Source organism: Apostichopus japonicus, chromosome 15 (genome assembly GCF_037975245.1).
Source record: "Apostichopus japonicus isolate 1M-3 chromosome 15, ASM3797524v1, whole genome shotgun sequence".
NCBI lineage: Eukaryota > Metazoa > Echinodermata > Holothuroidea > Aspidochirotida > Stichopodidae > Apostichopus > Apostichopus japonicus.
In genome coordinates this window covers 26,432,775-26,452,799 of record NC_092575.1, presented here as the reverse complement: position 1 = coordinate 26,452,799, position 20,025 = coordinate 26,432,775, and the positions used below count along the sequence as shown (strand labels likewise).

The 20,025-nt window shown below is 37.0% G+C and overlaps 1 protein-coding gene across 1 annotated transcript in view; it reads right to left on the bottom strand.

The window, feature by feature from the left end:
• Positions 1-20,025, bottom strand: part of LOC139981420 (uncharacterized) — a 36,309-nt gene that overhangs the window by 2,368 nt on the left and 13,916 nt on the right. Inside the window, exons 14-24 of the mRNA XM_071993792.1 lie at positions 19,169-19,184; positions 17,459-17,483; positions 15,443-15,472; positions 12,410-12,513; positions 11,613-11,805; positions 10,637-10,830; positions 7,480-7,668; positions 5,281-5,517; positions 3,649-4,040; positions 2,694-2,971; positions 1,514-1,678 (exon numbers count right to left, since the gene is read on the bottom strand). Coding sequence (XP_071849893.1) covers positions 1,514-1,678; positions 2,694-2,971; positions 3,649-4,040; positions 5,281-5,517; positions 7,480-7,668; positions 10,637-10,830; positions 11,613-11,805; positions 12,410-12,513; positions 15,443-15,472; positions 17,459-17,483; positions 19,169-19,184 — 1,823 coding nt within the window. The remainder of the gene's footprint in view (positions 1-1,513; positions 1,679-2,693; positions 2,972-3,648; positions 4,041-5,280; positions 5,518-7,479; positions 7,669-10,636; positions 10,831-11,612; positions 11,806-12,409; positions 12,514-15,442; positions 15,473-17,458; positions 17,484-19,168; positions 19,185-20,025) is intronic.

The window sequence follows — 20,025 nt, the reverse complement described above, 5'->3', positions numbered from 1 at the left end:
CAATCTTGCGTTTAGAACTCCAGTACTGGCCCATAGACCTATAGATGCCCTCAAAATGCACCATTTGACGTTTAAACCTTTAATTATTCTTATGGGTCAGGACTTCCAAAGCACATATAGAAGGGTTGGCTACAATAACTCAAGTGCAGCCCCGCCTTAATAAAATCCTTCGCACACCTATGGCAACAAACGTTCAGCCCATACTTTAATCAGTAGGGAAAAGTTTTGAATTTTCCCCCTTCCCTATTTAAGAAATCGTGTGCACGCCATCTGGTCAAAAACAAAATATATCTGTCGTTTGTCTCCTTGGTGCATCTAGCATATCACAAATATGCTAGATAGTCATTTGATGGTCACTATAATGCTCAAATTTCAAAAAGCATATGTTGAATTGTTTTGACATGCAGATGACTATAATTGAAAATAATATGGAGAACCGACTACTTGAAAGTAACTTGTTATAAACTTTTAACAACTGTTAGCGTGCCTAACTCTGAGACCAACTCTAATGTGCTTTTTAATGATATTCACATAGCTGTCCAATGAGAGATCATATTGTGGAGATGACGTCATATACCTATTTACCAGTTTGTGGTTTGAAGAGAAGTAATGTTCTCAAATGATAACAAGGACAGATAAGGGTTTTAAAAAAATTGTTTTTCTATAATTAAAATACGGCTGTATGTATCTTACACTATATCACGTAAAATCATTACAGTTATTGTATACATGTTAGCAGACTTTGTAGAACGAGTACAACAGCTTGGGTACCGTGAGTACAACAACATGAGTCGCGTGAGTACAAGTAGAATTCCCCTTGGTATCTGAATTCGAGTACAGGGCTCTAATCACGAGAACGAGTAAGGCATTTAGAATTAGTTCCTTTTAGTTACTATATTGGAATGTTAGCTCAGTGGTTAACGCCGGTGCCTTCCAATCACAAGGTCCCTGGTTCGAGTCACTTCCAGATTAATGTATGTCGTCCAGTTACAGACTTGTTGACAATTGAAAATTCATAATCATGGACGTTAAATATGAATCTAAGAGACTGACTTCGGTCAGCTTGCGATTGGATAAGCCATGGAGGCTTCTTCGCGAGTTCCTGGTTGCAGGAGGATCTAACATAAAGACATACGGTATTAAAAATGCCCAAATTACGGTTACGAGTACGAATCCCACGTGGCCGAGTACATGTATAGGTTAACCATGCTAGATTACGTGTATAAGTGTAGGGACTAAATCTGTTTTCAAAGACTGACACTGTTTATGAACTTCATATTAACGTGTCACGATGGGTTGTTTATTGGGGGGGGGGGGGGGTTATATATATATATATATATATATATATATATATATATATATATATATATATATATATATATATATATATATATATATATATTGGTGGCACAAGTTATATGTCACAAATGCACAATAGCCAAACCTATATCATTGGATAATTATGCTATAGTTCATGAAACACTTATTGCATATTCAAACTAATCATACTTACTCATATACATCTCTGAATCGTTTAATAGTGTCGACATCTGTATATGTCATACCATGCAAAGAAGTCAGTTCATAGCCATGACAGAAATTGAAAATTTCAGCATAAGATGGCAATCCATGGTCTCGACCTCTTTGAATATTCAGTGATACTAGATCCATTCCGAAACTGTAACGGATAAAAGATGAGATGAGACACAGACCAGTTATACCTGGTCAAGTTATCAGTAAATGCATGTGTTTTGACTTAGTATCAGATCCCCCGCTCTCCACCCCTCCAACCGACACACATTTATCCATCCCCCACCCCCTCCCTCCGGCTTTCTCCTTAACTCACTACAGAAAGAATTTCATATATATTGGATAACATAAGTGAACAAAAAACTGCAAAGAAATTTTTTATCATCTAACTTTGCATTCGCTAGATTTCAGAGAAGAACTTTGTGAGGCCATGTGAATTACCGTATATTGACCAGTTGCGAATCCAGGGGTGTTGGGTGCACCCCTCCCCATACTTCTTCTCCCCCCTCAGCCCAACACAAAAATAATGAAAAGCAGTTACTAATGCAGCTCCCCCGCGCCCCCCCCCCCCCCGCTCTCCCTCTCTTTTTTTTAAATCCTGGATTTGCCCATTCAGACAGTAGGTAGATAATGATGCGTTGTAATTTATAGTTCTGTACACGCTTTCACCTTTCAGCCGAGTCAGATCTAAAATGTGATGTCCATCTCCCCCTCCACCCCTCTAAGAATTAAATAACTTGTAGGACTGCGTTACCAAAAGAAAATCGCCACCTCTGGCAGCTTAAGCAAACGAAAAATTCAGTAAATATGTTTAGAGAGAAGAAAAAGTAATGGACAAGTTCCTTATCAGAATAAAGCTTAAAATTCAAACCACATGTACCGCCACCAAACTTTTCCACTTTCAAACTCATTGTGATGGGAAAAAAATGACCCCAGCCCTCGTTTTTCCTTTCCGGTTACTGAAGCCAAAATGCCGCTGTCGCAGTAAAACGATAGTCCGGCTAAAATCGTAGCCCGTAGCAGTAGGACTGTTTCCCTTAGTAAAATCAATTAAGTACTCAGTAATCGAACTATACATGATGCACCAACAGGTTTCAAATCTGGTTTACCGACAATAATCAACTTTATAACCAGATGTATCGATTGTGTAAAATATACCGTACCTTGCACCCTCCTCTGCGAAGAGGAAAGCCACGATATCCTCACTGAAGTGTCGATCTACTTTCAAGAGGTTTTCGTCTACCATGCCAAGCAAAATAGAATCTACGCCACCATTTACGAAGTCGAATACGTAGGTTCCATTGAAGAAAGCTTCCCGTAACGGGATCTCCGTATAAATCTCTTCAAATTTGGAATCAACCCTTTTCAAGTGAGATGGAACAAAACTGTGTCCAAACCGGAAGGCCGCTGTAGCGAAAACATTGAATATCGTCGCATCGATCTGTAACAGGAGCAGCAAAACGGTCCCATTTGCTATGTACGGAAGTGTAGAAGCGCCATTCTAAGAGCACTGATACTCTTTATGTTGTATTACGCTAAAACATTCTCTTGCTTGTTTCCATACAAATTTACTTGGAGAATTGTGCGACCAGATAGACCTCGATATGGTTCCAAATTAAAATCTATCACGACTTGATAATGGGACACCTTTCGACATTTTTCTTCATGGCCGAATTCCAAACAATGAAAATTACTATGAGTTTAGAGTGTCCATAATGATCACTTCTTTTTCGAGAAGTGATTTCCCATTTCTTGTATATTAGCTCTCACAGAGTGAAGACGCATATCGTTTTAGCTCTAACTTGTTATGAACGCTGCCTCAGAAAATCGTACCGGGCACTCTCAAAAACGTGCATTTACACGCTTTGGAATTTAAATTGAATAGAATATTTTTTAATCCGAGGAAATGGGGGCGAGGGTCAAGTCTGGCCCGGGGAAGGTCATCTCATTGACCACCCCACCCCTTCCTATTTCTAATCTTCTACTTTCACTGAGTCTTCCAAAGTTTCCAGTGCCACCAAATTAACCATTGACCCAGGTGATGTATACCACCTGACCCTATCGTCAGGCATGGCGCTGTTCATCACTATTAATCTTATAGCTATCGGAGATACTCACCGTATCGTCGTAGCCAGCGTACGTACTGTGTCTGCCGACGCTTAAGGCGTGTGCATCCATTAGTCCAGGACCTATTATAATAGGTAACCATTCATTGAAGATAATGTGTTGGTATATGCCATTTACAATCCTCTTTGCTTCGTGGTACAACCGATCGTCCGTCCAGTGTCCATTCATCTTATGTAGTTCTTTCGCGATGCGATTATGTTCCCTGACCAGTATGGTATGTATGGCGGTCAGACCAGGCTGTTCCGCTGCCCGAACATCACCTCCTTTTCCGCAGTGGTTGACTGCGGCTCCTGTAGTGCACTCGTTATTTAACTTGTCAGGTGGTAGGAGCGGTAGATGACCTAAATCGATAGGTTCTTCGTTCACCTTCATTTGTCCCTTCCCTGTACAGAGAAAGCAAAAACAAGATAATGTAAATACAGATACAATTGTAGATGAGGCAACCAAATACTATACGGGACCATTGGTCGTAAAAGAGATTACACAACTGCAACTATCGCCATTGGCATAATACATAACAGAACCACTCCCACAAACTGCTATTTAAAAATCTTAATTGTTACTACGATCTGAAACCTTTCACCGTGTTTTATCTTTGTATTTTGTTTTTCTTTCTGTTTCATATTTTCAAGGTAAAGGTTCTTGACATGAGTGTTCACGATGTAAACATATGGCGCCATCATTAGGTCTTGTAAGCAGCTAATGATAATTTAGATCCAACTGTTGTAAAACCCACTTTTATTTAAAGAAGAAAAAACAAAATGGCAAAACAAGTTAATGGAAAACTTCCGAAATTGAAGCACGTGTGGCTCGATTATGTCATATATTTGACTTGATTAAGTCTTCAGCCTTCAGCGAAGGAACATTTAATCTGTGATACCTCACAAAATTGAATAAAGATATTTCTTAGATGTTGAGGGAAGTGGTGGGGGATGTCGGTAATATCGCTATCACAAATATCAATAATGATGGTTTTGCTTTAGAGTCTCCTTACAAATGTATTGAACGTTAAATTCGTTCACACTTAATGGTGAATTGCTCTCATATAAATAATCTTGTTGTGAATCCATATTGTCCATAATGCTTATTGTTATGTTGATGATGTAAGCATATACACCTTCTTGTAATGGGCGTGTGACATTAGTGTCGAAAAAAGAAAATACATGATAGACTACACAAACCATATAATTTGTGTCTTTTATAGGCGAGTTTGATATGTTTGAGGGGAAGGTGTGTTGGGACCGTGTATTCCTGAAATGTCAAATATCAGCTAATATCTTTTGAAGTGTTCGGAAACCAATCTCTTATCTGTGAACCTATAGTGGTTGTGCACACATCACATAACAACGAAGTGTTCATTTACACCAGGTACTATCATGTGCGTCATTGACATATCTTCCAAAGGATCATCTGACCTCTTAGCGTTCCATGTAAGAATAGCATTACTGACCTTCCTCAGACCGCCGTGTCTAGTATTTCTGAGAATATTCAGAATGACCGCACGGGGGGAGGGCTCGACGGCTCAACCAATATGATGAACCAAGACCTACGGACAGTGTGGTTACGACGGATTCTGTTTATTTAATCTGTTTTTGTTGATTTGTTTGTTTATTTGTTGTTTACCTTTAGCCGTGTCCCTTAACTCTTCACCGTCTTCATCACTTGATCCGTAGACATTCGAAGAATCCAGGTAAGACGTTAATTGATTTTCTTGACTTCTTGTCTCGACGTTACAATTTGCGTCCAAAAATGGTCGCGACCTCCGGAAATCCAAGCATTGAAGTTCAGCAAAAACGGGATCATTCCTTGGAACTCCAATGGGGAAACAAACTTCAGTTTCTCTACAACCTTTGCATGAAACTGCCATGCGAAAATTCAAAGAAAAACTATTAAAATTGAATATATATAATAATATGATCGAATATGTTAATTACACAAGTTCTCCTCTGAAGAAACAGAATGCTTACCGGGATTTTTTTTTATTTTATAGTTTTTATATTTTATTTGCTTGGAAACCTCCATTTAAAGTCCGATTGAAATTTTGCTCGTTGACAATATATGACGTCATCATGAAGAAACACATCTCACGTAGCAGGACTAAATAAACAACCAAATTCATGTACCAAATTTGTGATCATTTAGTTTTTAGATAAAAACAAGTCGTCCAGAAAAATGTGATATCATTCTTATTAATATTGTTCGACTGCTGTAACTTCTATTAACATGTAGTTATTTAAATAAAGGTAAGTTATCCTACAACAATAAAAATAGCACCCACACTGACAAGCGTTATTGTAGTTACCGCAATAGATTTGGCTCCATTTTGAATGATATGAAAATTTGATTGAATCAGGTTTTGTTGTTGTTCTAGTTGTTGCTGCATTGTTGTTTCTAAACGGTAAGTTTATAACAGATCCTATTTGAGAAGTTATAAAGGTAGTTGAAGGAATTTAGGGTACTACTAAGTAAAACGGCTATATTTTCACGGTGATTAGTACTAATTTGTACTCAATTTTTTTTTTTATTATTATTATTGTTTTTTTAAAGCGTAATCGGAAATTCGGAGAATGTGGAATTTGCTAATTTGAGTACGAATATAATTATATAATAACTTGAAGAACAGAATCGTAGAGCAATCACATTTTACTTATATACAAAACAGGTGTTTGCTTACTCAAGAAATTGTCTATAATGTTGTTGAACATTGACAAACGATACCACCGAATTGACAAGAGTTATTTATGTTCGTGTAACTTTATCTCTCATTGTACATCTAATGTACAGGGGCGTCGGAAGCTATTTGGGATTGGTACGGCAGATCAGAGTGTGGCCATCTATCATAATTATCGGGGGGACGTTTGGTAGGTAAAACTACGCTACGCGCCACCATGGTTGGCGCGTAGCGTAATGAAGAAAATTTTGAAAAAAATGCCTCCCAGATTGCAGGAAATGGCACTTCCCGAGCTGGAAAACAAGACCCCTGCCATGCCAGAGTAGTCACATTTAGCCTACTTGCTTGTTTCATTTTGGTTCTTTATTTTTTGCCATTTTTTTTCTTAGTCCTACTTTTTTCCTTTTTTTTTGGCGCCGTGAATATTGGTCCGGCGTTCGCCGGACCTGCCGTACCGGCTCCGACGCCCCTGATGTAATACCCGAGGAGAGGTCCTTCGACTTAATAGATGAAATACGGTGGTCATGAAGGGACATACGGGTTGTATAATTACTGTGTTAGTATAACATGCACAACAAGACGATAAAAATGCGAGAGATATTGGAAGTGTTGTCATGCAAGTAACGTAATAACTCGTCAATTTGATCATTTTCGCACAAATATAGTATCATCGTCGCTGATCCTTGTCGACTTTGACTTAACTCATATTTTCGACGTGTCTTCGAGTGTTGTCAAGTGCAACGTTGAGTCAGTAGCTCGACAAGTTGATAATTTTTGTCGAGATGTAACGTTAGCGTAACTCATCAACTCGACAACATATATATATATATATATATATATATATATATATATATATATATATATATATATATATATATATATAAATGTGTCGCATTGTCATGTGATAATAACACGCAATGTCTCTTCAGGACCACTGTAACGGAATGAAATAAAACTGTGAAAAACAAACACTTATCAAACAACCGCACAGCTGACAGAACGAAAAAAAAGAAGGAATTTTACCATTTCATTCTGCTCACTAATTTGCGGAATAAATTTCTTCAAACCAGAACGGGTAACAATGAAGAGCTATAGCAACTATTCCTATATTGATCATAATTTTTTATAACATTTTGTTTCTTCTATTTTACCATTTTCTACCGGAACATGGACGAGATCGTGGTCTATAAACTGTCCAAAATGCATGACCAATTGAGAAGGGTTGACTGGATTAAAGATCAAATCGGACCCAGTCACCGCGATAACAACTTCTCTGGCGGTCGGTAAACGATTCCTTGGTCCGGGATTCCCAGGGCGTCGTAAGCAAAATTCAGACACATCTGTTGAAATCAAGTATGGGAAAGTAGTATATGCAAGAACTGTATGCATATGCAAGTATTGTATGCATATGCAAGTATTGTATGCATATGCAAGTATTGTATGCATATGCAAGTATTGTATGCATATGCAAGTATTGTATGCATATGCAAGTATTGTATGCATATGCAAGTATTGTATGCATATGCAAGTATTGTATGCATATGCAAGTTTTGTATGCATAAGCATTAGCTGCTGAACAGTTAATATCCATCTTTCAATTTTACTATATACGTGATTTGCTGTTTAGTTGAGCTATTAATGTCACAATGCTAACAGGGACGTCGGGACTTCATTGCGGTTTAAATCCACCGTTCCACGTCAACAGTTTCCATCTTTCGTGTGAATAACCCTTTCCCGCCACCTAAATATTATCGTTCACCCCTTTAAAGGGAAAAAAGGTAGGGAGGGGAATGCTGGAATTAATATCAATAGGTAGGTCAAAACCATATCTTTATGTATTTTTATGACCAAATATACAGCTTGAAATTTTTTGTTGTTCTTTTATAACGATTAACTCTCTTAATCACAGATTAAAATAATATTTCTATACGCAAAATGTTTGTTTTGATGAATTTCTAAACACAGAGGATCTTGAGAGCTAAACTGAGAAATATTCCAAAATATATCAGATTTTCAAGGATAAATCAACAAGAAGATTATAATAGGAATGTCAACCTTTTTGAAGAAATATTGGAAGTTATGACATTACAGACCCCCTGTAATGGGGTCCAAATAGGTTCCATGCAAATCACCCATATCCTGAGTTAGGGATAATGTATTGAGACGGGGCTTCCAACTATCGGTGTGGAATATGTTTTTTCCTCTTGTACACGCAAGTGTTACATTGTCTAACACCGAAGTCTCCCTTTAAGAGCACGGTTGTCCTCGCACACACACGAATAAGTTTTTCTTGCCGCTTATTGTTACAGGATTAGTGACAAAATGGATTCTTCGTTATAATGCGTATACCACACTTTCATATCCGATTATTAATCAGGGGCCTTCGCTATTAACACCTTCATAGATGTTACCACAGTCTAGTCCAAACTAGGTGGTTTTTAATTGATACCAAACTCATAACAGAAAAACAATTATACCGTTAATTCAATATTGAGAAACAAAATTCGACACAATACCATTGATACAAACAAAAGTCCTTGGAACAGATTTATCAATTATGCTATAGATTACAATTATTGATTATTTTGCGACTTTTGTTTTATAAATATAGTAATAAGACATTTCTATATGGTCTTGCTTTAAAAAAAAAACTGTTGGCCGAACAAGAAGAGTTGTTATTTAGAATTAGTTCTAGAGTATACGGGTTAACAACCTGTCTTTTACCTTTAACCATAGTACGATCAACATTTAATAGGGTTTTACCCTGAGTATGGATTCGAATTACCTGTGATATAAAATAATACTTGTAAACTTATCTATATGAAAGGTTACTTTGGGATATGTATACACTCCTTGTCCTTCACAATATGTATCAACAACTGCCTACAAGATAAAAATTATTTAAAAAAATAAAACCGACAATACTTTAATCTATCGTGGATGCTTTCTGAGTCTTTAATATATAATTGGTTGGGGTTTTATTTATTTTATTTTTTTAGGTAATACTCTCCCGCTTTTCGTAAAGACAAGTGAACTAAAAGAGAAGCCTTTTCTTGCGCTTGTTGTTATTAATGTGACAAAAGAAATTCCCATTCTAGGGTCTTATCAGTATCTTGCTTATTGACACAAATACATGTCAGGTGGCGGATGTAAGATTTACACAAAAATGATGAGGGTGTGGCCAACCGACTCCCATGTAGAGGGGGGGGTTCTGAAGGACCGCCACCAGATTTTTAAAAGAAATAGAAGTGAAATGGTGCATTTCGAGGCATAGTTAGGTCATAAGTAAGGTCTATAATTAGGTCTACGCGCAAGATTGTGCTTATAACTACTTCTATTTGGGTAAGCAAGGGGGATCGCAAAGGGGGAGGTGTGGTATGCAAGGGGGTTGAAAAGGGGAGGTTTGTACACCCCACCTCCCCCCCCCCCCAATGGATCCACGTCTGTGTGGGAACACTTAGCCTAGACAAAATGTCATATATAATAGGTGCATGATACCAATACGTGGGCTTCCCTTTCTGCATAATGAAACTATATAATTATACACAGATAAATGTTAACGTAAATTGCCCATATGAATACCTTCGTAATCTGTTCGAATTATAGCTAGATCAATGTAAGACTATTACCTTACTGAGAAAAATGAATTTTGAAGGATATCTCAAGATATTCTTTTTATGACTACTTTCTATCAACTTGCAATGTGGTACTAACATGATTGAGTGACCAGTTCTAAAACGAGTCTCACCGTGTCCACTCCTATTAATATCCCCTCCCCCTACCCAGGGGGTAGGAGCCGGGTGGCACTAGGGGAACGTGCCCCCCCCCCACACACACTTTTTCTCCAAAATAGCAAATGTGCCCTAATGGCAATAACAGTGCCCCTTTGAGGAAGAAGTTTCTTTTGGATATCTTAAGCCTTTGTTAATTTTTATATGTTATTTTAATTATTTATTTTTAGTCTGTACATGCTTTTTTTTAAATGGCATCCCATTTTTCTTTTGTAGCACGGTTAACAATAAACAATTTCAATATATAATATTGATAGCATACTAACACATCATATATATTTAAGTGATATGGCCAATGTGTATCGGTTTATAGCATAACGAGTGGTGGTTGGAATGAGAAAGTGCCCTTCTGATGTTATGCCCCCCTTACTTTTTGGAAGCTTCATTACCCCCCCTCCCCCTGCCTCTACCGCTTCTCCAATCTGCCTCTCCACCCCGCCATCAACACCCAACACTACCGCTTTCTTGTAGTTTAATGGCGTAAAAGAGAATAACCCAGCCCTGCAAAAACACTTACCGTCATCATAATCCGCAGGGAATTTTCTTCTGATTGGATAGCTCGCCTTACCCCATGCGGGGTGCACCAAGTTGTTACAAGATCCATCCAAATTCCTGTACCATGGAGTACTCCTGCACTCGACTGGGTTAGGCCCCATGATACCCAACTCTGGACACAATATATTTATACAGACCAAAAGCTGTAGTCGAATTCTATCGATATAAGACATCACCAGTGTTTTTCATCAATCACAATAAGAGAAAAACTGTGCACGGTAATGCGATGATGTTGAAAGGACATGGGAGAAGAAATAAAAAATCTAGACATATTTATAACCCATGGTAACTACTAAATCTCTCATGGGTAAGGATTTCACTAGCACCAGCACCGTCTAGGGACGTTCATTAACTCTTCATCACGTTGTGTTTGCGTGTGTGGGGGGGGGGGGGGGGCTGCGGGTTATTTTTTGTTAGGGTATCTCTATGATATTCATGTACACAATTAAGAGAAACGGTTTCGTACTTATTACTAATTATTGTGAAGATGTGGATTCTTGGGAACCCGGGGAAACCAAGTTGGGTCAGACGCTTGTCCAAGATTGTAATATTTTTTGTCTTTACTTTCACTGAGTTCAATCATGATATACTCGGAATATTGTGTTCGCTACATATAAGTAAGCTTAAGGCCAAAGTCATAATGCTGTCGTCGTCACATGATAACGATAACGTCTGCTAGTTTCGATGCTATTAGCGGGACATTTATTAAATTTCGGTCCCGCCGTCCTCCTGTTTGTCTATGGAACGCCAAAAGTATATCTAAACTCAGAAACTCCAGAAGACAAAAAAAAAGCCTATAGTCGTGAATGCATTTATCATGAGACCAACAGAGACAAAGAAACGATGACGTCATTGTTAATACCCGACCCGCCCCCCCCCACCTAGATACCGAAGAGGAGAATGAAACACGATATAAATATAAATTGTTTTCAACATACTTCTCCTTTTGTATAGGATTGCGAGCATCCAGGTATTTTACATATAACTTTTCTAAAGCTCGAATTTCATCTCCGAGGTTCTCGGCACTTCCTTCGGATCTCTTTTGACGTTTTTCTTCCGTCAGATCTTTGGAAAAACCAGCGAGCAACTCGTTCGATCGTCGAAGGTAGCGATCGGCAATGTTCTCTTCTTCTGTGACAAAGAAGTATAACAAATAACATTCAATGAAACGACAATCGGATGAATATATATTAGATTAGCCGACTAAAAGTCTCATCTGGGTATATCTTATTGAATCACTATTGGATCCTTGGCTTATCTTTAGTGGACTTGCTACTGCAGGGACTGTAAATGAGCATGGCGGTCCTACATTGATAAAGAATCCCTCTCCCACGATAATTTAGTTTACTTTATTTCACTTTTTCTCCCGCCCCTGACCTCTCTCTCCACCTCTCTTCACCTTTCTCTTTCATTCGCAGGCCCGTAGTCGGAGTTCGAAACGTCCTGGGAGGGATCTAGGGAGATGAGTCTATGGGCAGGAGACACCCTTCCCTTTGAGAAATATTTGGTTATGCTACGGGGGCTTTGCTGCCAAATGCGGCTATCCGATTTTCATCATTTAAAAGGCATTCCTTGGTACATGCTTAAACTATAATAGTGCATACAACGTTGCGCATGCGTGTTGCAAAGTATAGCTATAAGACCATCCTTCTTCACCGCAATCCTGCTCCCCAATGAACATCTCACATTAGGCGTTAATAAACAATATATTGATTAAGTTGTGAACATGATTTACCAGCAAGGTCCATATCTCGCGTTTCTTTACACGTACCATCTTCGCATTCTGACGTCACAATGCCAAAGTGTGATGACAAAAGCAAAACCTGAAGAAACAAGGACCTTAAACCAAGAAAAAGAAGGGGGAAAAAGAGCAGTTTTACACTTGCAGTTGTAACCATGTACACGTGTGACAACAAATATCGTTACAACTTATGAAGACCATACAAACAAGATATTCCAAACGTTATAAAGATGTAATTTATGAAGACCATATATACAAACAAAATATTCCAATCCCGATAAAGATGTAAATTAGTGAAGATTATACAAACAAGATATTCCAATCCCGATAAAGATGTAACTAACAAAAGCCATACAAACAAGATATTCAAAACCCGATAAAGATGTAAATTAGGAAGACCATACAAACAAGATATTCAAATCCCGATAAAGATGTAACTAACGAAGATAATACAAACATGATAATCAAATCCCGATAAAGATGTAAATTATGAAGACCATACAAACAAGATATTCCAAACGTTATAAAGATGTAACTAACGAAGACCATACAAACAAGATATTCCAATCCCAACAAAGATGTAAATTAGGAAGACCTTACAAACAAGATATTGCAATCCCGATAAAGATGTAACTTATGAAAACCATACAAACAAGATATTCCAATCCCGATAAAGATGTAAATTAGTGAAGATTATACAAACAAGATATTCCAGTCCCGATAAAGATGTAACTAACGAAGATTATACAAACAAGATAATCAAATCCCGATAAAGATGTAAATTATGAAGACCATACAAACAAGATATTCCAAACGTTATAAAGATGTAACTAACGAAGACCATACAAACAAGATATTCCAAACGTTATAAAGATGTAATTTATGAAGACCATATATACAAACAAAATATTCCAATCCCGATAAACATGTAAATTAGTGAAGATTATACAAACAAGATATTCCAATCCCGATAAAGATGTAACTAACGAAGGCCATACAAACAAGATATTCAAAACCCGATAAAGATGTAAATTAGGAAGACCATACAAACAAGATATTCAAATCCCGATAAAGATGTAACTAACGAAGGCCATACAAACAAGATATTCAAATCCAGATAAAGATGTAACTAACGAAGGCCATACAAACAAGATATTCAAACCCCGATAAAGATGTAAATTAGGAAGACCATACAAACAAGATATTCAAATCCCGATAAAGATGTAACTAACGAAGGCCATACAAACAAGATATTCAAATCCAGATAAAGATGTAACTAACGAAGGCCATACAAACAAGATATTCAAAACCCGATAAAGATGTAACCAACGAAGATTATACAAACAAGATAATCAAATCCCGATAAAGATGTAAATTATGAAGACCATACAAACAAGATATTCCAATCCCGATAAAGATGTAACTAACGAAGGCCATACAAACAAGATATTCAAATCCAGATAAAGATGTAACTAACGAAGGCCATACAAACAAGATATTCAAAACCCGATAAAGATGTAAATTAGGAAGACCATACAAACAAGATATTCAAATCCCGATAAAGATGTAACTAACGAAGATTATACAAACAAGATAATCAAATCCCGATAAAGATGTAAATTATGAAGACCATACAAACAAGATATTCCAATCCCGATAAAGATGTAACTAACGAAGGCCATACAAACAAGATATTCAAATCCAGATAAAAATGTAACTAACGAAGGCCATACAAACAAGATATTCAAAACCCGATAAAGATGTAAATTAGGAAGACCATACAAACAAGATATTCAAATCCCGATAAAGATGTAACTAACGAAGATTATACAAACAAGATAATCAAATCCCGATAAAGATGTAAATCATGAAGACCATACAAACAAGATATTGCAATCCCGATAAAGATGTAACTAACGAAGACCATACAAACAAGATATTCCAATCCCAACAAAGATGTAAATTAGGAAGACCTTACAAACAAGATATTGCAATCCTGATAAAGATGTAACTTATGAAAACCATACAAACAAGATATTCCAATCCTGATAAAGATGTGAATTTTGGGAACCATACAAACACGATATTCCAATCCCGATAAAGATGTTGAAATGAAGCTCATACAAACAAGATATTCCAATCCCTATAGAGATGTAAATTGTGAAGCCCATACAAATAAGATATTCCAATCCCGATAAAGATGTAAATTATGAAGACCATACAAACAAGAGATTCCAATTCTGCTAAAGATGTTGAAATGAAGACCATACAAACACGAAATTCCAATTCTGCTAAAGATGTTGAAATGAAGACCATACAAGCAAGAGATTCCAAGTTTGCTAAAGATGTTGAAATTCATTTAATGTTACTACAGAATAGTAAAACTGATAGGTTGTATTGTAATTAAATAAAGTAAAAAAGTCACATGCCAAGCAAGATAGTACTTTTTGTTGATTCAGGTATATTTCGATTCAGTTCGAGAATCACTTCACGGGCGGACCTGGGATCTTTTATAAGAGGGATATGGCCTTGGGGATTTTGAATTTGACCCTCATGATTTGAGGCGCCAAATGTCGTATTCTGAGGCATATTTAGACTATGCTTAGTCTTATCGTAAAATTTTGCCCAGGCCAAAAACAACTTGCAAACTTTTGTGTGAGATTGAAATGGGGCGTGTCCCTCCCACCCCCTGCCCCCCCCCTCTCCTCATCCTCCTGGATCCGAGCCTGCAAATCGCATAATAATGAAAATATACTTTGCTTAACTAGCCACTTCGATTACTAATTATAGTACATAATATATGTACTATACGAGAACAGTGTCTGGGTGACGAATTTTCTTAGATGGAATGAGGTCAAACTACACGATGATTATACGCGCATGCGTGTGGAATTCTCAGAGTGGCCTATAGTTATATTTTTTTGAGTAAGTAGTTAGCAGGTTTGGCAAAATTGTCAACAAAAAAAGCAAATCCAACTGAAGAGGCTACTTCAATCAAACTAATGACAGATTCGATTCATTACTTACAGCATTCCCATCTTAAGACGTGCTGTAACTCTGTAAGGGAAAACATTAATATAAACAACAAAAGAGTATTAGTATGGGCCTGATAGAATCAATTGGAATATCTTTTATTACCGTTAATCTTATCAACAACAAAAATTGTCAGGTCAACCAACAAAATAGATGAACACATATAATTTATTTTGGAATCAGGAGGGTTTAGACAATGACAATAAAATGCATAGGAGGAGACAACTGGGGAGTAGGCATCATGATTGGAGCAATTTCCCGCACCCCCCCCCCACCCCCAACCTTTCTTGCCTTCTTACCTTCGAAAGATGATACTATATGGTATTATTATTACGATCATACTATAGTTGTGTTCTCTAAATTTGCTGGTACTCTGTTAAGGTGTTTGATTTCAACATATCGTGTATTCTCTATTTATACATAGATTTTTTTTATGTATTATATTTCTTACTTTGTAAAAATTAAAGAGCAACTTTCTAGTATGTAAAAGCTCAATTTTAGCAAGATGAATTTTACGAACTTAGATTTATCCAAGCACAAAATAAAGCTTTCGGAGCAACCGGAGACATCTCTCCGTACAACACGTATGTCGGAGTGAAGCTGCGTAGCATCAATGATATAGGCATATGTGACGTAACTGTGCATGACCAAACATATACTGTGAGTGTATAAAGGACGGAACTAGTTTGATGCTGGAGGGGTGGGGGAGAGGGTAGGGGTGGTGATGGGGGAGGTTTGTAACACGCCATTTTGTATACGGGCTCTAATTCAATAATGCCATGCAGATAAAGAAATAAAAACTTAAAGGATGTAAGGATTCCCTGAAATCGAAAATCATTATCCCCTCCCCACCCACTTTGACTGTCAATACTGCCATTGCAGCAGATACGTAGTACATTGGTCAGATTACGGTGTATCGCTATTAACCTGACAGATTGGCTTCTGCACTGCAGAGAGAAACGGGGCCCTAGTTTAGGAAGCCGGTGGCTAGAGGACTTGTGAGTCATACTCCGGAAGTAAAGTTTTCTTCCGGGAACAGTCCAGCCACCGGGAAGCTATATCCTCCTACCCCTTTTTTTTTGGTTAAGTTCTCCCGGGAGGGTGGTATTGCCAGGGCTGGCGTCAACCTCCCAGTAGAGTCAGCTTCCTCTTCTGATACTTTCTTATTTAATTCGTTAACGCTTCCAATTCTGAAAATTAGTTGCGTGTTTTCTTTACCCTTACTGAGTTTATTCAAAACACTAAAAATGATCAGATAAAGTGTAAATTATTGTTTTGTAAAATTAAACTTGTATGAAGCCTCCAAGAGTCCCCCACCCCTTTCCCCTAGCCTCCCCCTGATGTTTTCCAGTAAAATTGACGCTTATTTATTTATAGCGAATGATATGAATTATCTCCTGAAAAAAAATAGTACCTTGTAGTTATGATACCAAATTGATACGAATATTTTTCATTTTATTTACCTTATTTTTACGTTGGGTTATTACTTTTCGATATTGTCACCAAATTCATGTAATCTTGACACATAACTGGGAACCTCAAACTAAGAGACAAAAAACATTAATTGGAAGCACGTGACACTCGCCTGGCCTTACTAATCGCATTAGTGTAAACCATTTTAAATTCAGATATAAATTCAATCACAATCAATTTCAGCATCCATATGTTATGTCAGTACCTTTTTTTTTATTATTTTTTAATAGCGTATTTTCTTCTTCTTTTTCTATATTTTCTTGTGACCTTTAACCCTCAGTTTACCGTGCAAAGTGTCTGCCGCGTTTTGGCCGACTGAACTATCTTACTGTTTCAGATATGTTATGTTTCATAAACGGTATGTATATAGAACCACAAGATATGGGCAATTTGAACTTTGAAAATAAGTTACAACTTTAAATCCCATACCACCTTGCAACCGAACCCAACCCGTCCTACCTACCTACCACCCCCCCCCCCCCTCCTCCAAAAATTGACCATTTATATCACAAACAGAGTCTAGAAATTACAACTTACCTCATTATCGTTCTTTCTTCGATGTCTCAATTTATCGACCGGCGACGGAAATGGATAAGCAGGTTTATACCAAACACTCTTATGCCTAGTTATTATAACGATGGGCTATACCAAAATAATTGAGGAAGAAAATGTACTGAGTTTCCTGTTAGATTAACGAAATACTATGCTTGACCTAATTAACCGAAACCACGTTTGTTTTTGATGGGGTTTTTTTTGTGTTACCACTATAATAAATAAAAACCAATTATTCTGTCATAACACTGAAACAAAAATATGGTATATTTACTTCGACTCAATCGTCCATACCATATTCGTGCAATGATATAGAGATTAAGTTACATGTGTTTTCAGTTTACTAATATTCGTTCATATAATATTATAGATTGTTGCAGGTAGTTTGGAGTTTGTCGAGGCTACAATTCAACCTGTTGAAATACTTCCTCGTCCTTGCTTGTTTTTTTTTGTTTTTATCTTCCGTGTTTCTTTTTTTTTTTACTTTTGTTATATTTTTTTCATGTAGGACAAAGCAGGTGTAGCTAAAAATATGTTTGTTTCTCATTTTGTTGTCCAAAATAGATCTCTTATGAAGTTAAATATTAAATTTTTAGTCGCAAAAGTCTTTCTCCTTTCATGTGTGGTTAAGAAGAAATAAAGACAAATCGATATTTTGATATATATTTTCGTGCGATGCTTCTTAGAAGAAGATCAAATATTCTAAAAATATTTAATTCTAAAATTAAAAATTCTAAAGTGTTAAATGAATGAAGACAAGAAGAAATGAAGCTAAAAATAATAATAATAATAAAACAATATTTACTATAATTTACTTTTATTCTCACATATAGCTTAAAATTCTACAGGAAGAGGTAATTTAGGATTAGAACCAATCTTTGTTCACAATGAATACGCGGGGTATAACTACTATTTTAACATTTCAGTTGGGGTGGGGGGGGGTACTTCAACTTCATACGGACTCACAACATCACTGGTTCACCTTATTATTTCAATTCATAGACCGTAGTATACCATTTTTGTTTTATAATTTTGAGCTCAATGTTGTTTCCCTGATTTTGTCTGGTTCTTAAGGGACTCCTCCACCCCCCCCCCACTCACCCTTCTTTTTCCTCTGGCGTTTTACATGATGCGATATGGTAGCCAGGGTTAAGTCAATATGGACGGGTATAAGGAAATGTGTCTTTCCATCCCTCCCCCTCCCCCCTCCCTCCTTCTCCCCATACTTCATACTACCGCAGATTGTACACTCGGCGCTATATGGGTTTTTTAGGACTTGAGGCTATCACGGGTTTATGGTCCCTGTAACTGCATGACCATAGTACAGCAATGCCCGATTGGTCGCAATACCACGTGACCCCAGACATTCACTCGCATTGTTTTAAGTAGTTTTTGGTTTCAAGTAGTTATATCAATGACCCGTTAACTTTAACCATCAAAATGAAAGAAAACACTCAAAAAACAAAAGTAAAACTTGAAAGAATAATTTATGAAGTGACTATAGATTCAGTCAGAACGACAAAAAAAAAATCAATATACTATGGAATTGATAAGTTTCTACCACAACTTGTAATTAATATTATTAAAATTAAACATAAAGATGAAAGAACATCAATTATTCCTGCTACATTAGATAGATTAAAGATGGATTCCTTCGGTCTCTTAAGATTCGAATATCGTGGTTATTCTACTGACCGTTGAAATATTCCCCCTGTAAATGAAGAATAAAATAAACAACAATAAACAAAATATTTCATCAGAACACGTAAATAATATTCAACATTTTTAGGTTGGTTTTAGACAGTTGATTTGTGTTGAAACAACAAACTGAATGTTCATTTTCTTTTGAACATTCATTTTTTTTTTCATTATAAGGTAATCAGCTTTAAGCTATGCATATATGTCTGGACTGATTCTCATAAATTATACCTTTTTTACGGAGAACACGCTCTTCTTTAATTTTACATTAGGCATACCACGAAAGGAAGTATCAAAATATTATGGTTTTTCAATTCTAGACCATTTGGATATGAACTGCAAACTGCTCCCACGATACCTCTTCATACCATTAGCCACACCCCCTACTTAATTACTTAATTTTCTGTAATGGAAATTTAAATTTGCAAAATGCTGAATTATGGCCGTTCTTAACATGACCTAAGGATGTCATTATAGTTTCAGGGTCAAAAATGTAAGCATTAATATCTTGAAAATATGACAAGAAAAACACAGAGAAAGTCAAAGGTTTCAGATTATAGCGGCAGTATGACGTCACAGCTTTACAAAGAGATGCGAGTACTAAATTGGAATATCTCCCGAATGGAGCAAGATTTGACTCAGCTGTTTTTGATGAAGTTGTTCTTCAAAGAGATCTCTGTCATATTAGCTAAAGATGATAGTTGGGTTTGCGTCTCCTTTGATTAGGAGGAGGAGGGATATGAGGAAAAGGAGGAGGAGGAGGAGGAGGAAGAAGAAGAAGAAGAAGAAGAGGAGGAGGAGGAGGAAGAAGAAGAGAGGAGGAGGAGGAGGAGGAGGAGGAGGGGGGAGGAGGA